This window comes from Colossoma macropomum, unplaced genomic scaffold, assembly GCF_904425465.1.
Source record: "Colossoma macropomum unplaced genomic scaffold, Colossoma_macropomum, whole genome shotgun sequence".
In the NCBI taxonomy this organism is placed as follows: domain Eukaryota; kingdom Metazoa; phylum Chordata; class Actinopteri; order Characiformes; family Serrasalmidae; genus Colossoma; species Colossoma macropomum.
Genome location: NW_023494803.1, coordinates 9085473 through 9113280, shown reverse-complemented (window position 1 = coordinate 9113280; position 27808 = coordinate 9085473). Strand labels below are relative to the sequence as shown.

Here is a 27808-nt window from a genome sequence, read left to right as displayed (position 1 = left end):
GCACGTGTGCAGACTGAGAAATCCGAAAGAAATCAGAGTAAGAGCTCACATGTGCTGAGAAATCTGATTACTGAGATAAAAACCAGCTCTCGTTATCGGATTTCTTAATCAGATTTCTAGACCTTATTCCAGTGTAGGAAATCAGGAGTGTGCAGTTTACATAACCATTTGAATAATCAGATAACTGCAGAAATCCGATTATCATCGGATTATTGAGAGCATGGGGGAAGGTCCTGCTTTTATAATAGGTCACTATTAACACTCATCATTTCAGAAGAAACGCTGGTGTTGACAAACTTTTGGACACGCAGTGTATGAGCTACACGTGAAGCCTGTTTACCAGGAATAGTCATGTTCAACTCAAGTTATCTTAGCTAAGAGATAATTAGCTTTATCAACCATTCTGCCGGGGGTGCACAGGTTCAGTGGTTAATGAATAAAACATCTTAAGGTAGAGCTCAGCTGTTTGACACAACTCGGCACAACCTTACATTGAACTCAGAGGTGTTTCTAAACATCTGGAAGCCCTGAGTAACATTGACTCGGGGGCCCTTGTGCCATTTTGGATGTAAGGACTACAGCAGGGAACTAGTTACTAGTGCTAAACTGAGCCACCGCTGCACCGCTGTTGCTTGAACACCTCTTTGCGGTCGAATGCACAGATGTATGAAGGCTCAGAGCACCAAACACTTACACTTCAGGTTTAATAAACAGCACAAAGTCACATTTTTGTACAAGCTTTTAATCGTATCAAGGTTAATTTGTTCAACAGTACCTTGTATCTCACCTGTTGCTGTTGGTACATTTTGTTTATGACAGTGACAGTTAAGTTGAGGGCACTTACTTCGTCTTCCTCATCCTTCCCTCTGTTCTGCTCCAGAGCCTTATGGCGGGGTGGATAGAGAGGAGATGTGGAGGAGCGGCCCATGCCTGCTGATCTGAGACCAATTTTGACTTTTCAAGACTTCTGTGAAGATCTGGGAACCACGATGCGGAGATCAGGATCCCAAGACTTCTGAGGAACTTTGACAACTATATGCGGAGGCCTAAAGTCACTGTTTCCCAATTATGTTGTTCCAAAGGGAACCACTGCACATTTAGTGTTTTGGTTTTGTCGTAATATCCAAATTACAACCTCTACAGATTTGGTAATCAGTTGATTTAACAAAGCGGGATTCTGAAGCTGGGCAATTTAAAGGAGTACCCCAACCTGATCTCCATCTGCTGCATCAGTAGCTTACCTTGGAGGTTTCCTGGCACTTAGTAAAAGAACTTTAAATAATAATAATAATAATGATAATAATAATAATAAAGCCAATATGAGTATGTTTTGAGTTAAGTGCAGACATTTCTATCCATGGTAATCAAACTATGCTACAGATGCAGAGATATCAGGCTGAAAACAATGGAGTATTCCTTCAAGCGCCAAATCAAGCCTGTTCAAATACGAAAATTAGCCTCAAGAAGAGGTGCAAGACAATACTACTGGACCATCCTCACTTTGGGCTTAAAATAAAGACTGTCCAATAGCTAACACAGGGAAATATCCCACAGACAGAAAGGAGGAGGTTACTCCTACCTTCTTACTTTGCTGCAGCTTACAAGAAGGAAAGGACGTGTCTGAATTAGGGCTGCATAATATGTTCTTTGTTAATTAGTATTGCAACACTGGCTCTGGCAATACTGATATCACAGAAGGATGTAATACGCAAATGACCACATTAGTGTTTCTGTAGGTATTTTGATGAATTAAGGTATTCGTGCAATCCAAATATTTAATGTCGCATTACTGATTCACCTGTACACTTTAAAAAAGGGCCCATATCCTAAGTTGTTATTGTATTTTTTTTCTCCTTAAAGCCTTTGTATTATTTTATGTACCAAAAGAAAAAACTTTTTTACTTGACCATTTTAAACCTCTCTTCATTCCTTAGTATTAAAAAGGCTATTTTTGCTACTGTGCCTTTAAGACTGACATATGTAAATTAACTCTGTTCTGGTAGGCTATCCTGTATTGCACCTAATTCAAAATATAATTCACGGTGTAACACTTCTTATGACGTTGACGTGACTGGGCGGGGCTAAATGGATGTTTGTTTGTGACATCACAATTCAAAATGGGCTGGTTGTTATACGTGGCCTGTATGGTTTGGGGAGTGTTTGATTTGCTTTAAAACTCAATTTCATGCCATATCTCTTATTTTAAAGAAGGTAATATAATAAAGGCCCTTTAATACATTGCAAGGTATAGTTCAACAGCAACATCATCGCAGTGCTAGTATTCTGTCCATATCGTGCAGCCCTAATGTGTTCTCGAGTGGGCGGTTCCATGGCCGCAGCTCCGTCTGGCCAGGCCATATTGTTTGCTAAGAACTGAAAGCCATGTTTAGAGTTGGCTGAAACCTCTTAACAGTTTGAAAAACTGCAAAAGTGGCCTCAGATCAGTGTAAAAGAGCAACTTCCACCAACACCAATTCACGCACACTCACACTGCACTCTTTCAGCTTTATACACACATGCAAAAGTGGCAACAAGTGCTGTCGAAGTTTCCATGACTGTCCTGCCTTTGCCTTCTCTACACACTGTGCTTAACAGCCTTACATGGGATTTAAACCAACCTAAAAAACAAACGAACAAACAAACCAACCTGCGTTTAGCTCTCCCATGTCAGCTGAGCTATCCAGAGCACTTCCCATTCCCCTTCACTCCTTCTGGAGCTTTCCCTCCGGCTGAGCTGTTCGCCATCGTATCTACACGTAGTTTGATTTTCTCCACTTACGTATTTGATCGTTTTGAATCCTAGAATCTAAAAGCAGTATATTGCAGGATACAGTCTCAGGTGTTTTGTTATGCCCAGTTTAGCTGTGAGCTAGCCACAGTGCTAGCCAGAGGGATCAGGGCTGGGAAGCGCCAGACAGCGAACCTAAAAAACCAAACACAAAAAAAAACAAAACAAAACAAAACAAAAAAAAAACCCAAAATCATCTCTATGCTTTTCATAAGCATCTCTTCCATTCTAAAGCAAAACACGTGACATGACCGCTGAGTTTGAGCCCAAATCAAGACGTGGCCACCGTTCGACTCAGCTCTCTGTTGCTAAAACCTCACAGTCCACTTTTCTCTCGTCCAGTCCGTCCAAAGCCGCCCCATTCTTGCCCGCTTTAGCAGTGGCCCAGTGGAGGATGGCCTGGTTTCTTGGTGGTTTGTAGCCTAGCCTAGCGTGTGATGGTGCGCGGCGCATGCATTAAGGCTGGACAGGGGGATGCTGGGACATGGCCGAGTGGGAGGGACCGGACTGGACCCCTGGCTGTGCTGGAGGAGGGGGCGGAGGAGGAGGGTGTTGCTGCGCCCCGGAGTGTGTGTTTGGGGAAGGTGGGGGCGTGGGGCGCTTGAACTTGTCCGGGCTGTTGCTTCTCCTGGGGGACGGCCTCTGTGTGGAGACAAAAAATGAGGAAAATTGCTGTCAATGATGTCAAAACTAAAAAACTGGAGATACGAGGTTTTGTTCCGACAACAGCGAATATCCTAGATTGTTATTATATAAAACTACATATAATATTAGATACTTGCTATAATTAATACCACAGTAAGATTTCACCACTTTTAGTTTTGTTTTTTGGGCCTAGTTCTTTAAAATGACATTTTACACCGATCAGGCATAACATTATGACCTTGTTTCTACGCTCATTGTCCATTTTTCAGCTCCACTTACTATATAGGAGCACTTTGTAGTTGTACAATAACAGACTGTAGTCCATCTGTTTCTCTGCATACTTTGTTAGCCCCCTTTTACCCTCTTCTTCAGTGGTCAGGACCCCCATGGACCCTCACAGAGCAGGTACTATTTGGGTGGTGGATCATTCTCAGCACTGCAGTAACACTGACGTGGTGGTGGTGTGTTAGTGTGTGTTGTGCTGGTACGAGTGGATCAGACAGCAGTACTGCTGGAGTTTTTAAAAACACTATGTCCACTCACTGTCCACTCTATTAGACACTCCTACCTTGTCAGTCCACCTTGTAGATGTAAAGTCAGAGACGATAGCTCATCTGCTGCTGCACAGTTTGTGTTGGTCATCCTCTAGTCCTTCATCAGTGGTCACAGGGCGCTGCCCACAGTACACTGTTGGCTGGATATTTTTGGTTGGTGGACTATTCTCAGTCCAGCAGTGACACTGAGGTGTTTAAAAACTCCAGCAGCACTGCTGTGTCTGATCCACTCGTACCAGCACAACACACACTAACATACCACCACCACCACCACATCAGTGTTACTGCAGTGCTGAGAATGATCCACCACCCAAACAGTACCTGCTCTGTGAGGGTCCATGGAGGACCTGACCACTGAAGCACAGAGTAAAAGGGGGCTAACAAAGTATGCAGAGAAACAGATGGACTACAGTCTGTAATTGTAGAACTACAAAGTGCACCTATATAGTAAGTGGAGCTGATAAAATGGACAATGAGTGCAGAAACAAGGAGGTGGTGATCAGTGTATATTGTCCCTAATTTTGATTTGGCTACTAGTTACTTTAATATTCTGCAGTAAAATTGTTCCATTTTTGATATGAACAGCGATACACACTTTGACCTGATGTCTGTTTTTTTTGTTATCTACATACATGGAACAACTGATTTCATATCACTAATGTGTGCACAGTAGCTGTACACAGTGTTTCTACTAATGCTGGTTTAAAACCAAAAGCAGTAGTAGTTTCATTTTCAACAGACTCACGAGTGAAAACATAGTGGGAATGTATTTTGTATGCGAGTCTGTCATATTGTTTGTGCTAAGTGGCAGAAAGAAAAGTCAAAGCAAACTAGGCCCTCGCTCAGATTTTCACGTTACCGTTTAGACTAAACATGATGACGATGCTTTCATTGTCTACTGTTAAAGAACTCCACACTACAGACATTTAGGTCTCTGGTAACTTCTGAAAACACACCTCATTGCAACAGGTTGTGGATAATGCTCGTTTATATCACCTCTATGACAGCTGTGCAAGTAGAATGCAAAACACATAAATGAAGCTGTTTAACACAGCTGATACCTCATCCAATAAAATATGCCTGGATTTGCTCTGATCCTTTGGATCAGATTGGGACAAGCTAGTAAATCATATTGAATTGGGCAGCATAATTACTAGACAATTAAAATCACAATTTTTTTATAGAGTCCAATTTTCAAATCGCAAGACCTGCACTTTTTTACACTATAGTCTACATTATCAAAAATGCCTTAACCTAATAACAGAGTTGTATACTGTCTGTAGAGCCTGACCAATCAGAGGCAATCAAACCTCCATTTGTTGTGCCATCACAACCACAACTTACTGGCTTTCTGGCACACTACATGAAGCAGTCAAGCCTCAAGCTAACAAAAGATAATCTGGTTTTCTTGGTTAAAAAAGGTCCTTAATTTATATGAAATCATTGCAATTTAAATTGGCAATTAGATATTTTCCCCACATCGTTCAGCCCCAATTCTGAGCAGCTCTGTAATTCACACGGACACAGAGTATGTGAACGTGAACAGGCCTTTGACGTGAAGTTACTGACTGAGTGAATAACCACGTCTGTGTATATGAGAGATGCCAGCTCCTCTGTTGTTCTGGCTTTATCCGTGCGAGTGGACAGTGTCCAGGGCACGACAGAACATCAAAGGACCTGAACCTTCCGTCGCCAAAACAAACATCCCTCGGCAACCACTCATCCCCATAGCAACCAGCTCTGCTTTAATCCAGCGCCTTTGAGAGCAGCTTTAAGGAACCAAAACACTCTGAGAGGAGCAAAAACTACAGGAGCTTAAGAAAAAAAGAAAACGCAAACGTCACGAGAATAATCCAGTAAGAACATGCACTTCTGACATGGGACGGATTGTCGCATTTTCAAAGTCTGATGTGCTCACATGCTGAATGTGCTGACACTCAGGCAGTACAGCATGTGCCAAGTGCATTGTTATAATCCCACTGAAGGGACACAGAGACATAAAAACACAAAACCATATTAAAAAGTTGCTGTTTTATGAGAAACTGTACTACTGTAGCTACTTATGTCTAAAGAAAATATTTTGGCTATATGCATTGAAAGCTACATTTTGTGTGTGTGAGGGGGGTATTTTCTTCTTTAAGCTTCATGTTATGTAAAAAATGTCTCTTTTTTTTTTAGCCTAACGTCCTAATGGGGGCTTAGGATTCTAACTAAGGCTGGGACCACTTACTAATTTATTGATAACGATTAACAGCAGTTATGAAATCGTTTAGTAGGGAGCTTTTTTAGCGTTTTCCATGCTGATCCATCATCCAAACCACCAGTCTTGGTTTTACTTCTTTTTCACAAACACTGGCTTCACACGCAAAGGTTTTGACAATCCGATTGAATACATTCTGATTATAGATTAAGACTGAGGTGTTTATTAACACTCTACTCAACAATCTGATGGAAAATCTCCGTTTTCATACACAGTACTCTGTAAGTAATCTGCTCCAAAATTATGCACATGCGTAGAGAACCACTTAGTGTAGATGTTACCATGACAACGAGCATCACATGAGTCCAGTCAGAGTGAGACAAGCAGTGGTAAGCAGTGCTTGTGTATTTAATTACTTTAAAATGATGTCAGACTCAGAAAAACGTACTTCACATGTCCTTATTAAAGAAGGGCGAGAGGAAGACGTCGTGTTCTGAGACACATAAGCTGGACGCCCGTCCCACCGCCGTCTTTTAAAGATTAAAGCATAAACTTTGTCTCCTCTGCAGACCAGTTTCTGCTCCCGGTATAAACTTTCAATATGGCGCGACGCACATGATCAGAACGTACTTAAACTTTCAGATTGGGAATGTAATCTGATACAGGCGTTTACACGGCTATTATTATTCTGTTTAACAGATTATTTACAGGATTACCCACCTCATTCAATCGGACAGAAACTGTATTCTGAATGGCCTCAATTTGCAGGATAAATTTTTCCAAGCACACTGAGTGTAAAGCTGCTTTTCCTCTGCATAGTACAGCTCCACTTGGTTTGGCCTGACTCGCTTTTGGTACCATCTACTTTGTTTACCACTGCAGATACAGTACCCCCCTTAATGTAGCTGGTCGTCATAGCAACGCCAAATGAAACTGCCATGATGTGAAGGAGACAAACTGTGTTCAGAAGATCCTGATGGCAGCAAGACAAAAGACTGCTAACAAAAAAAAAAAGGACAGTTTGTCAAACAGAGTCCAGATGACGAGACGATTCTGGTAGCTCAAAAAAGGCCGTGCTAACCTGATAGCTAACTTTAACATATGTGTTCAGTGATTCTCTCCGACCAATCAGTAGTCTGTAGTGCTTTTCGGTCACCCTTTGGCAACAGCTCAGCTCGCTCGGAACCAGGTACTAGGTACCAACCCAGGTAGAGTCGAGTTGCGTCGGTATCATGCAATGCAAAAGCGCCTTAAGCTGCATTAAAAAATGAAAATACAGATATTTATCAACACTTTTGTCCTGATCTGTCAATTTTTCCAAGATGCCTAATATTGATACAAAGCAAAACAGAGCATGTGTGTGTACACACACAGTGTAGTGTCTAAAATAGATCTGCCAGGTTTGTCCTTTCAGTATATGTACAGTGCTCGTGGAAGAATGGACACCACGTTGTTAGCATACTGGAATACTGAAACTGCTATATGAAGACAAAGACCTTAAAATAGTCTTAAGAAAAAGAAAAAAGAGAAAGCAAAATAAGGAGGACACTGCAGTCTAAAAAATAATTAAAACAAAAAACAAACAAAAGAAGGAGCAGGAGAACGGCATGTCCTGCTCAGTCATGGGAACGTTAAAATAATTACAGATGAGCAACGGCTTAAACTCTATACCAGAGAATTGGCAGGCGTGGCAGCATATTACGTTTAGCACATACAGTCTCAATAGCATGAGGACAGCAGAGAACAAAAGAGAAACAGAGGATGAGAGGTTTGTCCTAATCCTGAGTGGATGTTTTCGTCAGTCAGGGGTGTGACACCACACCTGACCTTTAAGTAATCTCTTTCAGGGTGGGAGTGGGGCAGTGCTGGGTTACCTCGAGAATTCAAAAGTTTAGGAATTCTGCTATCAACAAACCTGCAAACTCATTGAGAATAAGGTATAATTAATTCACCATCAAGAAGGCCACGTATTTGACATGTGGTGATGAAATCTCAGCGGATAACATCACACAATGACGCAAAATAAATAATTTTTAACAGTATTATCTATCATGTAATAACTTTTTAATGATTCCAGAAACATCTTCTGGTGTCTAACTTACAGCATTTAAATCTACACTGTACAAGACAGCACTGAACAGAGTAATCATTAATGCAAACTTGTGAACGTGTACTGTGCCTATATGCAAATGTATACCTGAACTCCGTGGGAGGGTCCTGGGTGGATGTGCAGTCCTGGAGGGGTGTAGTGGGGAAGGGGGGCCCGGCTGAGTGTGGCTGGTGGTGTGAAGCCCACCGTGTGACTGGCGTACGACAAACCTGCACGACACGAGATAAAATGTCATCAACAACTTCATGTACTGACACCTGAATCATGTTAAACCATTGTTACAAATGTTTTCCTCTATACAAAATACATTTTTCACAAGACAAATTCTCAATAAATAAATAAATTCCCAATTCACCACATTATTCATTTTAAACCTAAACTATGCTAAAATAAGTAAATCTAGTTATTAACAACATAGGGTGGGTTGCACCAACTTAAACTTTTTAAAATAAAGGCTCATCAATTTATCTCGTGGTATCAAACCTTATTGCAAATATTTATATTTAAACCGTTAATTTGACCCTGGATTACTTTTACTGTAAATCTAGATTAAATTTAATCCTGTTGCACCATTACTTTAAACACAAGACTTAAATTTGATTCAGGAACTAAATTTAACCTTCCAACTCAGGTAGTTTAAATTTACAGCGTGTTTGAAAATGAGTGTTTTATGCAGAACAGAAAAATTTCTCTATCTCTCTGTAAAACGATGGATATAGAGCAGCTCTGAAACACTGCTCGTAGTTTACACTTACTCACTGATGGTTAACCTTTCTCCCCACAAGGGGGAGCTAGCAGCACTAAAGAAGCTCCTGTGCGCATCACTGAAATAGAAGAAAAACACACCAGCAGGATCTTACTGAGGCCCAAAACATACTTCACGCAAGGATGCGAACGCTGATGCTTCGAGCTACGCAGACGGGGTTTTGCGCATAGTTGCGTTCAAAAAAGGCGTATTCTGTAACGCAAAGCAAGCCCGAGCTGTATTCTAAGCGCTATACAGCAAAGGGCGCTACAGCAACAGCCAAGCCTGTCCAAGTGGTCTTGAACCGCCAACTGAAGATGAGCAGCTGAGTCTCACGGAAAAATGAATTACATAAACATGTATGATATGTTTTTGCCTTTGCATTCCAACAGAGCAGGTAACGCAGCTCACTCTCCTCTACAGTCCACATTTAGTTGTTATTGCTGCTGGAATGATGGTAGATCCCTCTCTGATTTGTCCTCTGTCTCCCCCTTGAGCACTGTGTGGTTTTACCGCGACAGCATCGTAAGAAAGCACATTGAGTTTGTACATAGGGACAGAGCGTTTCCAAAGAGTTGGCCAAGCACGGTCATTTACGTTCGCATACTTGTCTTGAATATGTTTCTGGCCTAAGGCACATTCGCTTTGCAGTTACAAACTGCGTCTATATCAGGGGTGTCAAACTCAAGCACTAAAAGGGCCATATAAAAAATCTCAACAAATTTGTGGGCCAAAAATTAAGTTTAATTTTTATTTAACTTTTTTGCTATAAACCGAACTGACCATTAATTATTCGAAATATGCGAAAAATTCAGCAGTAAAATATTACATGAATACTTAAAATATTCAAAATTTTAAAGTCTCCAGGAACTAGACACCTGGCATCTTCTCTTTGCTGCGAATTTATTAATTAAACCTTTAGGTGTCCAAGACTATTGTTGGGGTAGGACAGTCGGAGCACATATTACATTGCAGTGCATGCTGGTGATTGTAGTGCAGTGCATTGTGAAACGAGCTAACATTAATAGAAAATTAAAATCCTTTTGCGGGCCGGAGAGGAATGTGATCAGGCCCGCGGGCCTTGTGTTTGACACACGGGTTCTATATGAAGAAAATGGCTGAAATATACAGGCTTTGTGTATATTTTAAGCAGCCTTTTGAGAGCTGGCTAAACACAATCAAATCATTTCAGGTTGAGGTTTTAATCGCAGATTAAATCTTTGATAATGTTAGTTAATCCATATTTAAAATTGTGTGCTGCAACACAACTTGATTTAAAATAAAACCTAGGTTAACAAATGCTTGATTAGCTCTAAACTTAATATAATCCTTGTTGATGCAAACCATCCACAGACTCTTAACTTATATCCCCTTGTCTTAATGCTGTACTGGGGAACAAACAAACTCTTGTTAGAGATAAACTGGCTAGTTTACAATCATCTACAGTAACGATTCAGGCTTGTTTGCACTAAATTTCTGTGTTGACCTTTCGGTAACAGCTTCCTCCACACGTAGACAACATCTTATCTTCGACTACACGAGATGTTTAACGGTGGTTCTCCACTGAAAAATCTTTTTAGCGAGAGACTGTGGCTGGGGCAACAGGCCCTTAAACTCTTCAAACAAGAGCTAATGAGATAACGGAGACACTTCTTTATTTGGCTGAGACCTGGCAGAGTGCCAGCAGCCCTTTTACGCTCCTGTAATCATTAGCCTACTTTCTGTATCACCCAATGTTCTGGTCCAAGTTGAAAGACGCAGTTTGACGAACCAATTAATCCTTGGCCTCCATGGTAACAGATCAGTTTGTACAGTTTCTCAGAAACTGGAGAACACAGAGATATCAGTAGGCCAGTGTGATAAAACAATGATAATGTGATAATAATATTATCAGAATTAAGTTTTTTTCCACTCAATATTGATAAACATTTGAGGTGTGTTTGGTTAAATGATTATGCCTCTGCATTCCTTGATCCAAGCAGCAAAGGAAATAAATAAGTAGCACACTACGTGGCAGTACATGCCTTTTAATTGCTAGACAGGGAGGAAGAAGTCTAGCCATTCACTCAAAACAGTTCAAACCAATAGGTCGTCGCAAGCTATTTTCGGTGTTAAATTACAGTGAGTGAAAAAGGCTGTGGATTTGAATAGAGTGGCTGAACAAGAGAAGACTGTGGCAAAAAAGGTCACAACGTCTGTAGTGTGGAACTGGCTCAGATTTCTGAGGTCAGATGCAGCACAGAGCGCTCAGAATAAGCCTTTAGCTTTCTTTAGGATTCAAAATGCTACTCAAAATGAAAACTGAGCGCTACAAAACGCATGTAACAATTATGAAGAAATACTCAATACCAAACCATATGAAAAACTAAACAGCCCTAGGCTAAATAATAGTAGGTGTTTATCAGAATCTATACGTGGAGAACGCTTTATAGTGCCTCCAGCTAGAACTGCCCACTGGACACAGAAAGACAGATCCGGTGAGCCTGGTGTGAGGTTAGGTGATGTAGGTTTGTCGTAGTAACGTACCTGGGGATATAGGGCGGCTGGAGGAGGGCGAGGGGGTGTAGGGTATGGGACTGGACACGGTACGGGCTCTCAATCCCTGAGCAGACATCTCATTAAAATACCTACAGAAAGACAGAGAGAAAGAGATAGAAACAAATGATAAAACTGAACATTCTACAGTAACATCAATGACATCATTACCATTAAAGGTAACAGTTTTTGGCCTTTCCTCGTGTAGAAAGACTTTACCCACATTTTTTTTGTAAGCTTAGCAAAATTTATGTATAGTTTTCTTTCTTTCTAGAAAAGTCATCAACTAACCCATGGCACATGGTTTGATGTAATATGTATTACTGAGACTATACTAGAAAAAGAGATTATCTGCAGACTTTGGCCTTTATTCATCAAAGTTGCATAATAAATAGTGTAGATTTGACTGCCTCCAATGACACACAAAGTGTCTGATTCATGAAACTTTCAAACAGTGTGGAAGAAGGGAGATTTGAGCACCGTGAGTGCATGTCTCCCCCTACTGACCTAACTTTATAGTGTTAAAATGAAAATGACATAAATGGAAAGAATAAAACATCTTAGATGATAGAATCTGATTGTGTAGTATGACTATTTTCTCAAAACGTCATATTTAATGGTTGTTTTTTTTTTGCAGTCTATGAGATGCTCCTGCACTAGCTGTGTTTTGTATTGTTTATTTTTTAGGGTGGAGTCAGAAGCCCAAAACATAAGCACAGTGTAATGTGTCTGTGAATGGAAAATGGAATCGTTGCAGCATTTGATTATACCAATGTGCACGTAAAAGAAGTATATATACTTGTGTACTGGGCTGCCATGCACACAAAGTATTAGTAGTGTTGTTATTTTCTATTTTTATTCTCATTATTGGTATTATAGGTAATATAGCTTTGGTTAGTTAACTGCATATGAAACATTTTTTGTTAAACAATTACTCTCAAATTTACTCGCACTCCTGCCAGACGAGTTTGAGTTTGATCATACAGACATTAATTTCATGAATAGCAAACCTGTCCATGAACTCTGCGTGCACTCATTTTACAATTAGATTTGACCGTAAGTAACTCTGATGAATAACAGCCACTGTGATTTTTGTTTTCCCTCTCAGATTTTCTCTAGGGTTTACATCCCACCAACAACAGAATCTACATACTTTTTCAGGTCTGAACCTGAGCATTTTCCATATTTTTCCAGACCTGCTAAAACACTCTGATAAAGCATCCTGCAGATCTGTCATGCTGGAAAATATTATAACAATAATGTCTGGCTGTGCAGAAGCGGTCTTGTGTTTTTGAGTTTGATGTGTAGATGGTGGTACCTCTCATCGTCCATCTCCAGGCTGCTCTCACTCTCACTAAGCTGCCTGCACAGAGCCTCCCTCCTCTCCATCTCTCTCTGCAGCTTCCTCTGCAGACGCATGTTTTCCTCACGCATCTGCCGCTCCTCCTCAATGTACTGAGCCCTCTTCTCTGTGTCTGTGAGAACAAAAGAACAAACAAAAGGAAGAAAGGCTGTGTGAAAGAGTAGCAAACAGAAAATACAGAAAAAACAACATGTTTTTAGTGCATAGTACATCAGCTGAACTGCTCCCTGAATAATTTTATACATGTTTTTCAAAACATATCACTTTGCCCTTTTAAAAGCTGAAGGATAAGCCTACAAAAGATAGGTTATTTCAACTTATTACATCATTGCTCAGAGAGCTCCCTCTAGTGGGTCAATACCACTAACACATACACAGACACACTATGAAAAAACACAGCAGACTGAGTAAATCAATCACATGAGGTCAGACAGAACTATGTATGTGCCCAGCTACAGTACTGCATAAAAGTGAGACCACCCTTTATTCATTTAACTTCCAGCCAAAACAGCCACTAACATTTTTCAGCATCAGTAAAAAGCAGAAAACAAATATTTTACAGAAAATTGCACAGAAGCCTCAATAACTAAATATATTATTTTTTCTCAGTATTTTCAGTATTTTATCCACTCTTTACCTTTATTACATCATACATTCTTTTAAAGAGACTTTCAGTTTTTCAAAGAAATCTGCAGCCACACCTCTAAAGTTCAGTCTTAGAAGTTGGTTTTGCATTTTCTGCTTCATGCCATCCAAGTACCAAAATTCAGTGATGTTATGATCAGTCCATTGTCCAGCTTATTTGTTTGATGTTTGTGTCTCCTTTTCTCAGTGAGGTTCTTCTTGACAGCTACACATCCTTTTAGACCCATAGCGCTGAGTTGTCTTCTCACAGTGGAAGGATGGACAGAAACACCTGTGGATGTTTTCAGATCTACATCACCTTGATTTTCTCCTCTTTTGCAAAGGTGCAAGCTTTTAAGTGCTGTTTATCTGATGAGGACAGTGTTGGTGTCTACCAGGTCTTCCAGGTGGTTGTGAGGAGGCCCATTTTCTCTTTTAATCTTTTCTGATCTTCTGTTTTTTCATTGACTTTCTTCTTCCTTATGCAAGTGGATTATTTCAGCCCTAATCTGATCAGAACTATCTCCTGAAAAATAAATAACTTATACTTAGCCTGCTGTACTGACTGAAAATTAATAAAAGAAAGGTGGTCTCTGACTTTTTCCCAGTACTGTATGTTTACTCTGTTGTCGTGCATTTGTTGGTGCAACTCAGCTGTGTGTATGTGCTGCTCACGCTGTAGCTCGGTTGTGCGCAGGCTGCGTTTGAGCCTCTCCACCTCGCTCTTCAGGAAGCGAATGTGCCGCATCATGTTCTCAGGAGAGTCGATCTCCATGGAAACCTCCCTTGGAGAAGGTGGGGCCGACACAGGCTGGTCAAGCTTCTCCTGCAGGATCCTGCCAATCAAAAAAAGAGGAGGTCAGGGACAGAATAAAAAAACAGCAGTGATGTCTGATCTGGGCCAGTACTCTATAAGCTTCAATTAGCATAACCTGATCTGCGTCTTTGTATCATTAAAGGGGGAGTTTGGAAATAAAAGTAAGTTACACATTTTCCCTCTTGGTCCAAATGTAGTTGATCAGCCAAGACATGTTTAGTGAAGTTTGCTTCTTTAGTTTCACATTGCAGCTATGAGGCTAACAGCTTTTAGTATTAGTATTGTGTGCCTAAATCAAATGCCTTAAGCTATGCTGAGTTGTTAAATAATATAAAACCAGCTTATGTGGTTTCTGCTTCTGCTACTTCCGAGTATAGGTTTCCATCACTTATTAACTACATTAGCCTAGTTGCTCCAGCACAAAAACTTAAAAGTCTTGACTTATTACAGCTGGAGCAACAGCAAAATTCTATTTAGTTAAGTATGCAAAGACTTGACTGTGGTTTCATTCAGACTAGCATGCAGCGTGTAAAAAAAAGATTTGATCTAGGGTCAGATAACATGACTAGGATTACTATAACCTGGGGAAGGATCTGACGGTGAATCAGCAGTTCTACTCTGGGATGTTACATAACCAACCAATCTTCCCATGAAGTTTCCAAGGATGGATTTCAGAGGATTTCAGTTTAGAGCCTAAACAACAGCATCATTGGTTGATTTTCCAGGCACAATAACATTAGACTAAAAGCGCTTTCTGAACCCTCAGAGATGCACATCTTTGGCATCATATCAACCTCTTAAAACCTCTTTTCCCCTCACCAAACATGCATGTGAATTAAGTGATTTTGAAGCTGTACTTACACCAAAGTAATACTATAATAGCTAAAGTATAAACTTTGATTAAGAGTAGCCTCTCAATTATATGTCACATGGATGCTACAAGTTCTAGTGGCCCATCTTCTTCAAAGTTGCAATAAATTTATCAACACACTTAATAGACAACAAATAACAGTACCTTTTCTCAGCCTCCAGCTTGTCCATACGCTTCCAGAGCCGGTTAACCAGCGCCTCCTGCTCCTGTTCTAGAGTGTTCTCCAAGTCTATCTTCTCACGACGCAGCTGAAACACACACAAACAAAACATTCAACTCCAGGCTGCAGCAGGTGCCTATAGTGTGTGATCCAAGCCTGCAAGGAACTGCTATTAAGTAACAAACCAGCCATGAAATGCCCTATAATTAAACTAGTTAATAATGAGGAAAGAAAAGCAGTCACAACATGAGCTGTACCTAAGGCTGGCTTTCATTACACAACTTTTGATATTTACACCAATAACATGATTTTGGTCAGAAAATTAACATAGTATAATTGATTTTTCAGATTTACCACTATTTTACCATCAATATTACATATAAAATGCTGAAGTCAAGTGTAGGTTGACTGGTGGTTTTGGATAGTAAATAAAATGGCTACAATTGTGCTGTGGACATCAAAGTTCCTGCTGCCACCATTGTAGAGAAATCCAACTTGGTAAGTTTCTCCAAAACACATTTCACATCAAACTGGTGTGAAAAATTTTGTTAATGTCACAACTGAATTACGCACATATTTTGAACATAGTGGATTTTCCCTTTAATACTATACATGTAATTACAGAGAGCATTTACATGCATGGTATTAACTCTGAGACTAACTAAAATAAATATACAGTATGAACACAATCAGGCCACGTGTTATTTCTACATAAGGTTTGGTTGTGGTCCAGATAATTTAGACAGACAATCAGCAATTTGGATTTTGAACAGGAATGATTAAGGGCTCTATGCCTCTACGCCTGACAACTTAGGTATTTAAATTTAGTTTTTTAAACAACAATGCATTATTTGATAGTCTGTAGTATTAAACTAATTTGGGTGGTACCATAAAAGTATTGAATTTCGAAACCCAGTCCTATTTGTGTCTCCAGATGAAGCAGCACCATTCAAATATTATTTGTTTTATAAAGAGTATGTACAAAACCCTTAAGCAAACTCCATGGTTCATGTGGTCTGTGTACACTGTAAAAACGTGGCAGTCGTACTTGTTCTAGGGTGAGCTGCTTGGAGATGGTGTCGTTCTCCAGCTTCTTGATCTTCTTCATCAGTTTGTTAACCTGAAACTCCTGCTCCTGCTCCAAGTGCTGTTCCAGCTCAGCCTTCTCATGCTGGAGCTAGAGGAAGATAAAGGGAGAGATAACGTTTGAGTAAGGACGAATTAATGAACATGAGCAAAGGAACAGTTTTACAGCTCTCCCTACTCTCTACTGAGTTCCTTATGTGGTTAAGTTCTCCAGGATGTGCTGAAAAATTTCCACCTGACCGTCTATTATTCAGTAACTATTCTGATTCATTCAGTACCTAATCTATGATAAAACTAATAATAAGTTAAAATGTACCAAGAGTGAAGAATGGAAGTTCCTTGTATTTAAAAGGGGTTAAACCACACAGTGACTAACTAAAATAAATATACAGCATGAAATGAACACAATCATGTTATTTCTACGGGAGGTTTGGTTGTAGTCCAGATAATGTGTCACTACATCCTACTAAGGCACATACGGTGGAGGTGGTGACTCAACAACCCTGCTCAGATGCCCGGCATTCTTCCCAGTGCAGCCGATTCCTGACAAAGCCTTGTTATTTCGGTGAACTTTACCCTGCGCGGATGCCCCCACAACACCCAGCCATGCTTCCCACATGTCCTCCTGTTTTACAGTAGTACTTTGAGCTGAACAAGAGAGCACCTGACTGCCTTACTAAAGGAAGGCAACTTAGAGAATATGTATCATTTGATCATGTGCTTCCAGCTACTATAAACTGAACCTACATTCCTGATTTCAGCTCACATGTCATTAACTGCTACAGGCTGCTGATCTGAGCTTCTCTCTTAAAGGGGAATTCCTAAGTTTCTGCATAATTAAATCTCTAAGATGTAAACAAAGTCATTTAGAACGGTTTGATGTGAAATGCTCCGTTCAAGAGAAACTTGTTTACAGCTGGCGATAGAAACCAGACGTCTGAGGAGTTTAATGCCTCTAAAAGCTCCCATAACCAGAATAAATGGTTATGAATGCACTGCTTGATGCCTGAGACTTTGTTTTATGATGGTTTTAAAATTAACTTTGGGCCTTACATGTATTTTTTCCATTCTTGGCAGAGAGGTACATGCAGAGATAAAGCAAAACAATCTCTAAAATCTATTTTTTTCAGCTTTACCACTACTTTGCCATTACATATTACATATAAAAACATATTTAGGTTCTCTAGTTGTTTTGGATAGTAAATAAAACAGCTGTATTTGTGTTTGTACACACACTGCAAACCATGATTCTCATCACCACAACAGTAAAGAAATTTCCTACAATTAACCATTTCACATCAAGCCACTCTATAACTCTGAATTCACTTCTCAACAAATGAAACATCATTGGAATTCCCCTTTACGCATGCTGTAGGCGTACTAGAGCAAATGTGAGGGACTATGGGAAATGCCATAAAGATATGGCATTCACCTGATAAAAACGCCCATGTGTGATTTGAGAGAGTCGGCAACCATTGACAGGGACCAACGTATGAAGCAAAGTCTGGAAGGCTAATGCTTGGACATCTGCTTCCAAATGAACTAAGAAAAACTTGCTTTTGTCCATTAAAAAGCCTCAAGCTAAAAACATTAGCAGCCATCTCGAAGCCTGAAAGCTAGGGCTGAGACACATGTCAATGTCACTTTTCATTTCACAATCCATGATATTCTTAAAGAAGTTTACCATGAACAAAACCTCTGCTGCAAAGCTCCCAGAACTGGACAAAAAACTGGTTTGGTCAGCCTACCCTGGACAAATCTGTTTCTTATGGCCAGCTTCATACAAGTTTCACCTTAAGGGTGCAGCAGTTACACACTGACACCGGAGTAAAATAGATGGCGAATAAGAAGCTTCAGCTCTGTCCAGCTGGGATGGATGATTAGACAAACTGCTTGAAATGACAAAATGTGGACAAAGTAAAGCACAGAACAATGACAAGTCGCAGCAGGTACTTCTCAACACAGGATTCAAACAGCCACTTAGCCAATTCTGAATAGGCCAAACAAGTAACTCCACAGAGATGTTACAGCTTAAGATAGCTAATGAGTTGCAGAGAGTCAGGGAATCCGCAGTTTGCTGGGAGTGGTTGAGCCATGTTAGAAAATCCATTCATCACTCACTTCAGTTAGAAGGTAAGAGCCACACCTTTATGTACAAAATCTGACTGTACATGAACTTGTAGAGCTCAGATCATTTAATTTTGAGATGTAGCCTTGTAGACTACAATTTCTTTCTTTTTATTATGAGCTATACTATGTATTTGCAAACCTTTTAAATTTTTTAATGTATTTTGTGTCTAAGACAGCAACATGTGGCAGTTATCCAGCCCCAACAAGCACTGCTGCCTTTTTTGGGGGATTTTTTTCAGAAGTACCAAAAAAGAAATAAAATGTTGAAAGTTACGTTAGAGTACTTTTCTATATCTTATTTTTTTCACCAAACTATGGCTTTAAGATAAGATTTTTCAACATTTCGTTACCACTTTGCCTAGCATTAAACAAAAGGGAACAGATAAAGATGCACATTTACACTTAGCCATGATGTCTCATGTACAGTACATACACCACATGCAAATCACTCGCACTCATACGCATACACAGAGTGCACTGTCCAGTTACGCCCCCCCACAACACCCACACATCCCCCTTAAAATGTGTCATCTAGTCAGATCAACTGGAGACTGACTCACTCTCTCCTTACTCACAGCACCTGCCCAAAACCACACAAACTGTGGGTGTTCAAAATCACTGTAGAACTGAACCCAAACCCATCGTGGCCTCCCAGCACCAATTCCACTGATTCATCCAAACTGTGGGTGGAAGAGGCTAAATATCAGGGTTTGTACTGTAGAAACGCTGAAGGACAGTCGGCTTCTAGTATTAAAGTGCAACAACCGATATTTACACCTTGTGCAGATACTGATACTATTAGCATTTTAAGAGATGCACAATAACATCGGAATCATACTGTTATCGGTAGATACTTGCTTGTAAAAATTGGAATCAGACAGATGTTTAGATTTTGCCAATATCTCAAAGAAATATTTGATTCTTACATTGTACTCTGGAAGAGCAGAATGTTTAAGTGAAGCTAGGTTACTGCACTAAAACATCTGCATTTTATTTACTTTACTGCTTTTGTAACTTTACAGATATAAATGGTGCTTTTCTTTGCACTGCTAATCCAAGTACACCCCAACATATCAAATGTTGAAATAGAGGAACTTTATTGTTTTCTGAAAAATATTTGCCCATTTTGAATTTGATGCCAACAACACGTTCCATAAATGTTGGGACAGGGGCAATAAAAGGCTGGTAAAGTTGTGTAATGCTTAAAAAAACAAACAAACAAAAAAAAACACCTGGTCAACAGGTCAGCAACATGATTGGGCATAAAAAGAGCATCTCAGAGAGGCTGAGTCTTTCAGAAGTAAAGATGAGGAGAGGTTTGTCACTGTGAAAGACTACACGATCAAATGGTGCAACAATTCAAGAATTCTCAACGTAAAATAGCAAAGAACTTTTGCTTTTCATAATCTACGGTACATAATAACATTAAAAGGTTAAGAGAATCTGGAGAAATATCTGTATGCAAGGGACAAGGCCAAAAACCAGTATTTGCTGGCCATGATTTTTGGGCCCTCAGGTGGCACAGCGTTAAAAGCAGACATGATTCTGTAGTGGAAATCACTGCAAGGGCTCAGGAACACTGTCTGTGAAAACAGTTCGTCGCTGCATCCACAAATGCAAGTTAAACCTCTAAAACGCAAAGAAGAACTTATATATAAACAGGATCCAGAAAAGCTGCCACCTTCTCTGGGCCTGAGCTCATTTAAAATGGACTGAGGTGAAGTAGAAAAGTATCCTGTGGTCCGATGAATCAACATTTGAAATTTCATTTTGAAAATCTTATGGACACTGTCCTCCAGGCTAAAGACCACTCACCTTGTTATCAGTGCACAGTTCAAAGGCCAGTATTCATGATGGTATAGGGGTGCATTAGTGCACATGGCATAGACGATGTGCACATCTGTGAAGGCACCGTTAATGCTGAACAATATATACAGGTTTGGGCAAAATATGCTGCCATCCAGACGACATCTTTTTCAGGGAAGGCCTCGCTTATTTCAGCAAGACAATATAAAACCACATTCTGCATGTATTACAACAGCATGGCTCTGTATTAAGATAGTCCAGGTGCTGAACTGTCCTGCCTGCAGTCCAGACCTGTCACCACTGAAAACATTTGGTGCATTATGAAATGAAAAATATGACAAATGAGACCTTGAACTGTTGGGCAGCTGAAATCCTGTATCAAACAAGAACAGGAAACCATTTTACTTTCAAAACCACAGCAGTGTCTCCTCAGTTCCCAAACACTTAGAGTTTGTTAAAAGAAGAGGTGATGAAACACAGTGGTAAACAGGCCCCCGTCCCAACTTTTTTGGAATGTGCTTTGGAATCAAATTCAAAATGAGCATATATTTTTCAAAAAACAATAAAATTTCTCAGTTTCAACATTTGATATGTTGTCCTTTTATTATTTTTTTACTATTAAAAATATGGTCTGCATGATTTGCGTATCACTGCATTCTATTTTTATTTACATTCTGCACAGCATCCCAACTTTTTTGGAAATGGGGTTGTAGATATGGTCCTAATTTCCACATTTTAGAAATGTTTTTGTATCGGCATCAGCAGATGCTTTCACGAAAAATATTGGATAACCGCATTGGCCCAAAACTGCCATATCGGTGCATCCCTAGATGTTTGACTTTTATCCCCAGAGCACTCACATCATTTATATATGCAAAATGATGTAAGGTAAAGTTTAACGATGCTAACTATCTCATAGCACTGGAAACATGACTCTTTGAAAGACTAGTTACTTTAGATTAATGCTGAAATTCGTTTATCACTGTACTTCAGCCGAACATGTCTATCAAACTACAATTTCATTTCTCTGATATAACCAAGAAAAACTACTGACATTTTCACTATGCAGAGTGTGACTATACCTGTACCACTGCATACACACGCAAAAAAGTTGAAGTCATCAGTTGTACTGCACAGCTGTAATTGCAATATCTGATAAATCTGCTATTAATAATTTAATTTATTTTACTGGAAAATAACACTGTCTGCTGACATATTGTGCATCTCTACTGTCCAATAAAGCACAATGCAGAAACAGATCCTAGATCTGCACTTATGGATTTAACTGCAAAGAGTTATTTGTTGTCTTCTTCCTTGTAGTTAACCCAATATTTGTTCATTAATTTTTATGGACACACAAACATTAAAATTAGTCAGAACATGCATAGTTTCAAGGCAGCCCTCTGTGAAAAAGGTCTTCAGACAGTTAACCCTTATGAAAATTTAGAATACAGCACAAATCGGCCAGGTGGGTGAACTGGAAAGAGTTTATGCCCTGGAGGTTTCTAGACTGCACAGACTTTCTGGAAAATATGCTTCTGAAGACAAGTTTATTGCCTGAGCAGATTTCTGGACAGGTGAATTTTCTAGACCAGTGCTACCCACCCTGGTCCTCAGGGCCCCCCTAGATGGCCCATATTTTTGCTTCCTCTCAGCTTCCAACACATAGGGACAGAGCAAAAATGTGGACCGTCTAAGGCGCCCTGAAGACTGGGTTTGGAAGCACTGCTCTATCTAGATAATGCGAGTCGTTACAAGACATGGACCTCACATATATCCAGAACACTAAGCACTAGTCTAGAAAATGCATGCAAACCAAAGACAGGTCCAGAAAACTTAAACAGGTAACAGATTTGTCTAGGACAGTGATCCTCAAGCTCATCCTCAGGGACCCCAGACAGCCCATATTTATTGTGTAACCCAAATTACAACATGTATGAAAGACGGAATTCATGCGGACCATCTGGGGGGCTCTGAAGGCCCACAGTCTTTGGTCTGCATGTTCTCAGCAATAGTTCTCAAACAGGTCCACAGGGAGCCCTGATGCCCCATTTGAGAACCACTGATCTAGAGGAGTTTCCAACCTGTAAGCAAGTATAGTGGCCTGACCTATATATATATATATATATATATATATACATACATATACACACACATATGCACTTTGTAGTTCTACAATTACAGACTGCTGCCCATCTGTTCCTCTGCATACTTTGTTAGCCACCTTTTCTTCAGTGGTCAGGACCCCCATGGACCCTTACAAAGCAGACTATTCGGGTGGTGGATCATTCTCAGCACTGCAGTAACTCTGACGTGGTGGTGGTGTGTTAGTGTGTGTTGTGCTGGTCTGAGTGGATCAGACACAGCAGTGCTGCTGGAGTTTTTAAACACTTTGTCCACTCACTCTCCACTCTATTAGACACTCCTACCTTGTCAGTCCACCTTGTAGATGTAAAGTCAGAGACAGTAGCTCATCTGCTGCTACACAGTTTGTGTTGGTCATCCTCTAGTCCTTCATCAGTGGTCACAGGATGCTGCCCACAGGACACTGTTGGCTGGATGTTTTGGTTGGTGGACTATTATCAGTCCAGCAGTGACACTGAGGTGTTTAAAAACTCCAGCAGCACTGCTGTATCTGATCCACTCAGACCAGCACAACACACACTAACACACCACCACCACATCAGTTTTACTGCCATGGGGGTCCTGACCACTGAAGAACAGGGTAAAAGGAGGCTAACAAAGTATGCAGAGAAAAAGATGGACTACAGTCTGTAATTGTAGACATTATACAATGTATACATTATAAAACTTATACACTGGTACTAGATCTAGCTAGTAATAAACATGTACTCAGGGGTAATCTAAACATTCTGCTCTTCTGGAGTACAATAAATACATAATCAAATGATGATTTGAAATTTACTCGCCTATGCTGATATTATTCTGTAACTTACTGGGTCTAGCTGCATCACAATCAACACAATCAAATAATCTGAGAATTTGAGATAATTGGTTTACATCTGTGTCAGTTTGAATACAACCAATCAGCTCGCTCTCTGCAAGTAGTGACAAATCAGATGATTCTGGGATCAGATTAACACTTTGATAGCAGCATAAACTACAGTAAACAACTGCTACAGAGCAAAAACAGGAAGAACTGCTGAACAATAGTACATTTCTTCAAATCAAATATGTGACTGTATGCACCTGACATCTCAAAGGCCCCACTCTCAAAAATCTGTTACACAGTCCATGCCTATGTTTTCCATAAGTTTTTTTTTAACGGTTCTCTGGTCTGGGGTCTCACCTGCATGAGTTTCCGGGACAGGTCGTTAGTGAGGAACTCCTCCTCCTTTTCATAGTTCACGGCAAGCGTCTCTTTCTCCTTCTGCAGAGCCTGGATCTTCTTAAACAAGGTGTTTGAGATGAACTCCTCTTCTTGTTCTGCCCTCGCTTGCTGTTGACACAGATCAAACATAAATTTAGATCATGCTCACAAGCTCAAATTTTCACAAGATATGCATCACAACATGTACGTTTTTGCACCAGTAGAGCCACATTTTTTAAAAAAAGGCTAGGAAATATTGCCGGCAAAGTCATTTTTGTTTGTTTATTGAAGAGTTCACAAAAACATATATAAGAGTTTGTAAAAATAAAGTAATAAAATAATATAATGGCGTAACAGACTGACATCCAATCAGCTACTTATTACTAAGCAGTTTTTGCAGTTACTATACACCACGTTTGTTTATAGCCTCTTTAAAATACATCTAAATCTATCGTTTTTAATACTAGTTGCTTTAATACCAGTGCTTTACAAGATCTATGAAAGTCTATGCTCAGAAAACCATACTGTGGCGCTGTTTATTATGATAATGACACAATATTGCCAAACGTAGAGTACATTCAAACAGACAAACAGCACCATTTCTGAAAAGTTCATCTGTTCATATGTGATGCTCATTGTATCTGTTTTAAAGATCCAAATTTGCACAGTAGCCTGCAGTGTCCCAAATCAAGATACTGGATCTGGTGATGGGGAGTTCAATTCTGATCACCATTGCAAATCAAGCCTTTCTGAAATGCTCCAAATTACCTAAACCAAACAATGGCACCAACGTAAGCCCCTGACAAAGCCCTAAGCTTTGCACTATTCTTTGCTACACTGGAAACCCAAATACCAGCTCCAGTCCATCTCCGAGCCAGCCAGAGGCATTTGTCATGCCCTAATTAAGAGATTATTTTCCAGCACCCCTTTGGTTTTAGCATTTTATTAGAGTGTAAAATTATTTTGTACTACCGAACACTAAGAACAGTGAGACATTCAGTGAGTTAGATCTCAATTTTAACTTTCCTATTATGTGACAGGTCAGTCTGACCCATTTCTACTTTTCAGGTGCCTGAAATACTGGCCAACCTCTCTTTTTCTCCAGAAAATTCTTTGACTTTTCCTTAATTAGGGTAACGAACTTACACGCAAAGTGTCGTCATACTGATGTGTTGTGGAGAGTCTGTAAAATATTTCTACACAAAGGTGATGTTTTGATGCTTTTATGAACAGCGATGGGTTCAAAGACCTAACATAAAAAACATCTTTGATGTGTACTGATGTTCTGGGAGGTGTGAAAAGAAGCTTCCCCGCATTTCTTGTTTGCACTGCGAAAAATTTCGTCACACACAGGCACGGAAAAGACTTTCAGCTTCTAATGTCATCAAAATGGTGCCAGGGCGTATAGGATTTCCAGACACTTGAGTCTATGACAGTCAGTTTTTGACCTCTTCACACGACAACTGGAAACCACCAGATCTAGAGTTTCATAAAATTTGGAAGCCACTGGATCATAAGTTTCTTAAGACCTGGAAGCAATCAGATTGTAAGTCTCCTAAGAACTGGAAGCTACTGGATCGTATGTTTCAAAAGAACTGGAAGCCACCGGATCAGACACTTCATAAGAACTGGAAGCCATCGAATCGAGAGTTTTGCAAGAACTGGAAGCCAATGGATTGAGAGTCACAGGACCGTGAATTTGGTCAGAACTGGAAGCCACCATTTTGTGAGTTTCATCAGAACTGGAAACCACTGGATTGTAAGTTTTGTAAGAACTGGAAGCCACTGAATCATGCATGTATCAATGCATACATGTGAAACGGAGAAGTGAATGCCAGTCTATGGAATAAGGAAAAGGAGAGGCCAATATTTTTGGTCATTTGGTGATTTTCTACAACACTGTTTTACTGTATTATTGACAGAAATGCTGAAAGAGTAAGTGAGGCCATCTTGAAGAATCTGGAAATCTTTGCATAATATTAATGTTATCAAAATGCTACAGTTTGTGAGGAAAATGTTTACTGAATTATTAAATATGGCGTATATGCCATCTGTTCTTATATTTGTCTTTCTAAATTTTCTGACAAGCCATAATGGATGTATTTTTTAACATAACAAAAGGGTTAAATCATTCTCAGCTGTGCATAATGCACTAAAAGGCAATAAAGTTTAGAGATTTCCCTCTCAGCAAGCTCACAAAATAAGTGTAATATTACTGGCTTAGTTTAGAAACCAGCTGAAAGTAAGGCAGTAGCTACTTTCCAACTTTTCCTACTTGTCTCCATCCCAGGTATTGTCCAACTCAGAGAATGCTCAGGTGTTAAATCAGTTCTAACCTATATCCAGGCCTAAAGATGGAGTACTGCAGCTTAGCTCATAACTCACTGGGACACAAAAACGCCCAAAACGACACATTTTTTCCATTAAAAGTGCTGGATGGTCAGACAGCTGGCTGCTCTGGCAGAGATTTAGTTGCCAGTGATGACTCAGACTCTAGCTAAACTTAACGGGTCTTTCAATTTGGCTGAATTTGGCACACCAACAATAACGATTCTCAAACGCATTTAATAACTTTAATGAGCTTATATACGAGCTAACGTGTCCACACAGCATTTTAAAACACATATGTAAACGTTAACACAGCTAACTGGGCTGAACTGTCTTTGTTATGGCAGCTAGCTTAGTTTAGCTTAGCCTAGCCGGGATGCTACTCACTCCTTCGCAAAACAACAAGTACTAACGTTAACGTTAAGGTGACAAATCACATTTTTTTCTCTTCTCCGAACTCAGAGACTATTTCTAAACATGTTACATAAATTTAGCATTAGCTAATCAATAAATAATAACAACGTTAGCTAGCTAGCTACTGTTGCTATTCACTTAGCAACAGTGTTAGCCATCTAACCTGGGTGGGCTAGCTTAGCAACCAACGTGCTGTTGTTTTAAAGGCGACAAAACCTGAAAACCTAGCCGTTCTGTTGCAAGAAAATGCGTGACATTTGTATCTAGGGGTTCAGTCTAATATTAGAAACGCCTGTCATCATCAGTTGAGAAGCTAAAATAAGTAAAAGCCTGATTCGCCAGCTTCTTGTTCGTATTTCCCCGTTCCACCTTAAATGGTGCAGCAGTTGCATTCTAGCACCTCAGGCGCCAGAAGGTAACTGCTGCACTATTTAAGGTGGAACGGGAAAATTCGACCAAGAAGCTGGCGAATAAAAATATGAAGCTGACTTGCAGCTTGGTGTGAGCCTTAACCTACGATGGTAACGCTGGCTTTGCGCAGGTCCCGGTTCTCCTCCTGCAGGGACTTGCACTTCAGCTTGAACGTCTCCAGCTCGATCTTCAGCACTTTGTTCTCCTGCTGCAGCGAGGCCAGGCGGTTCGTCAGCTCCTCCAGCCGAGACTGCGAGATGACGACGCCCTGCTTGCCGCCGCTGCTACCGCCGCCGCCGCCACCGGGCGCTGAGGCGGCCGAAGAGGACGATGAGGAGAGCGGCGGGACTGAGGCGCTGCAGCCCGCGCCGTCCGTGTCGCTCTCGCTGGCGCTGTCTGCCATGGCCGCGCCGCCGGGCAAGGAGGACGCGAGGGGTGCGCGATCCGAGAGCGTGTCTCCGAGTGTGTCTGTGAGTGCGAGAAAACACGACCAGCGCGAGCTGAGAGCGTGCGTGTGCGCGAGAAGAGCGCGCGACGAGCGCGAGAGCTGTGAGGGAGTGACGCGACAGTGAGGGGTGGGCGGGTGAGCGGTACCACCGACAATCGATTCGATCCTGTTGGGGGAAAACAAGTAGTTTCGATCTTGTGGAGTGTTTATTGGCTGAAGATATTTTATGATAAATATAATATTAAGAAAATAATGACAAACTATTGCACAGAATTTATAATTCTGAACGTTTCTGGCAAAGCTTTTAAAAACGTTTAGATGATGTTAGCTGTTCATTTTGTGATGCTGGTGTAGAAACTGTAGCTATATTTTTTTATTGATTTTGAAATTTCTAAACCTTTATACACCAAAATGATTTCTCTTTATTTTACTACTACTACTT

At 40.3% G+C, this 27808-nt stretch overlaps 1 protein-coding gene across 1 annotated transcript; it reads right to left on the bottom strand.

Moving 5' to 3' along the window:
* Positions 1–721: 721 nt before the first annotated feature.
* On the bottom strand, positions 722–27417 carry ccdc6a (coiled-coil domain containing 6a). The gene is made up of 9 exons (XM_036593020.1): positions 27025–27417; positions 23745–23894; positions 16461–16589; positions 15397–15500; positions 14240–14400; positions 12896–13052; positions 11569–11669; positions 8385–8506; positions 722–3430 (listed from the first exon to the last, which is right to left on the bottom strand). The coding sequence occupies exons 1-9, from the start codon at positions 27319–27321 to the stop codon at positions 3245–3247; spliced, it is 1407 nt and encodes a 468-aa protein (XP_036448913.1). The 5' UTR covers positions 27322–27417; the 3' UTR covers positions 722–3244.
* Between the last annotated feature and the right edge of the window lie 391 nt (positions 27418–27808).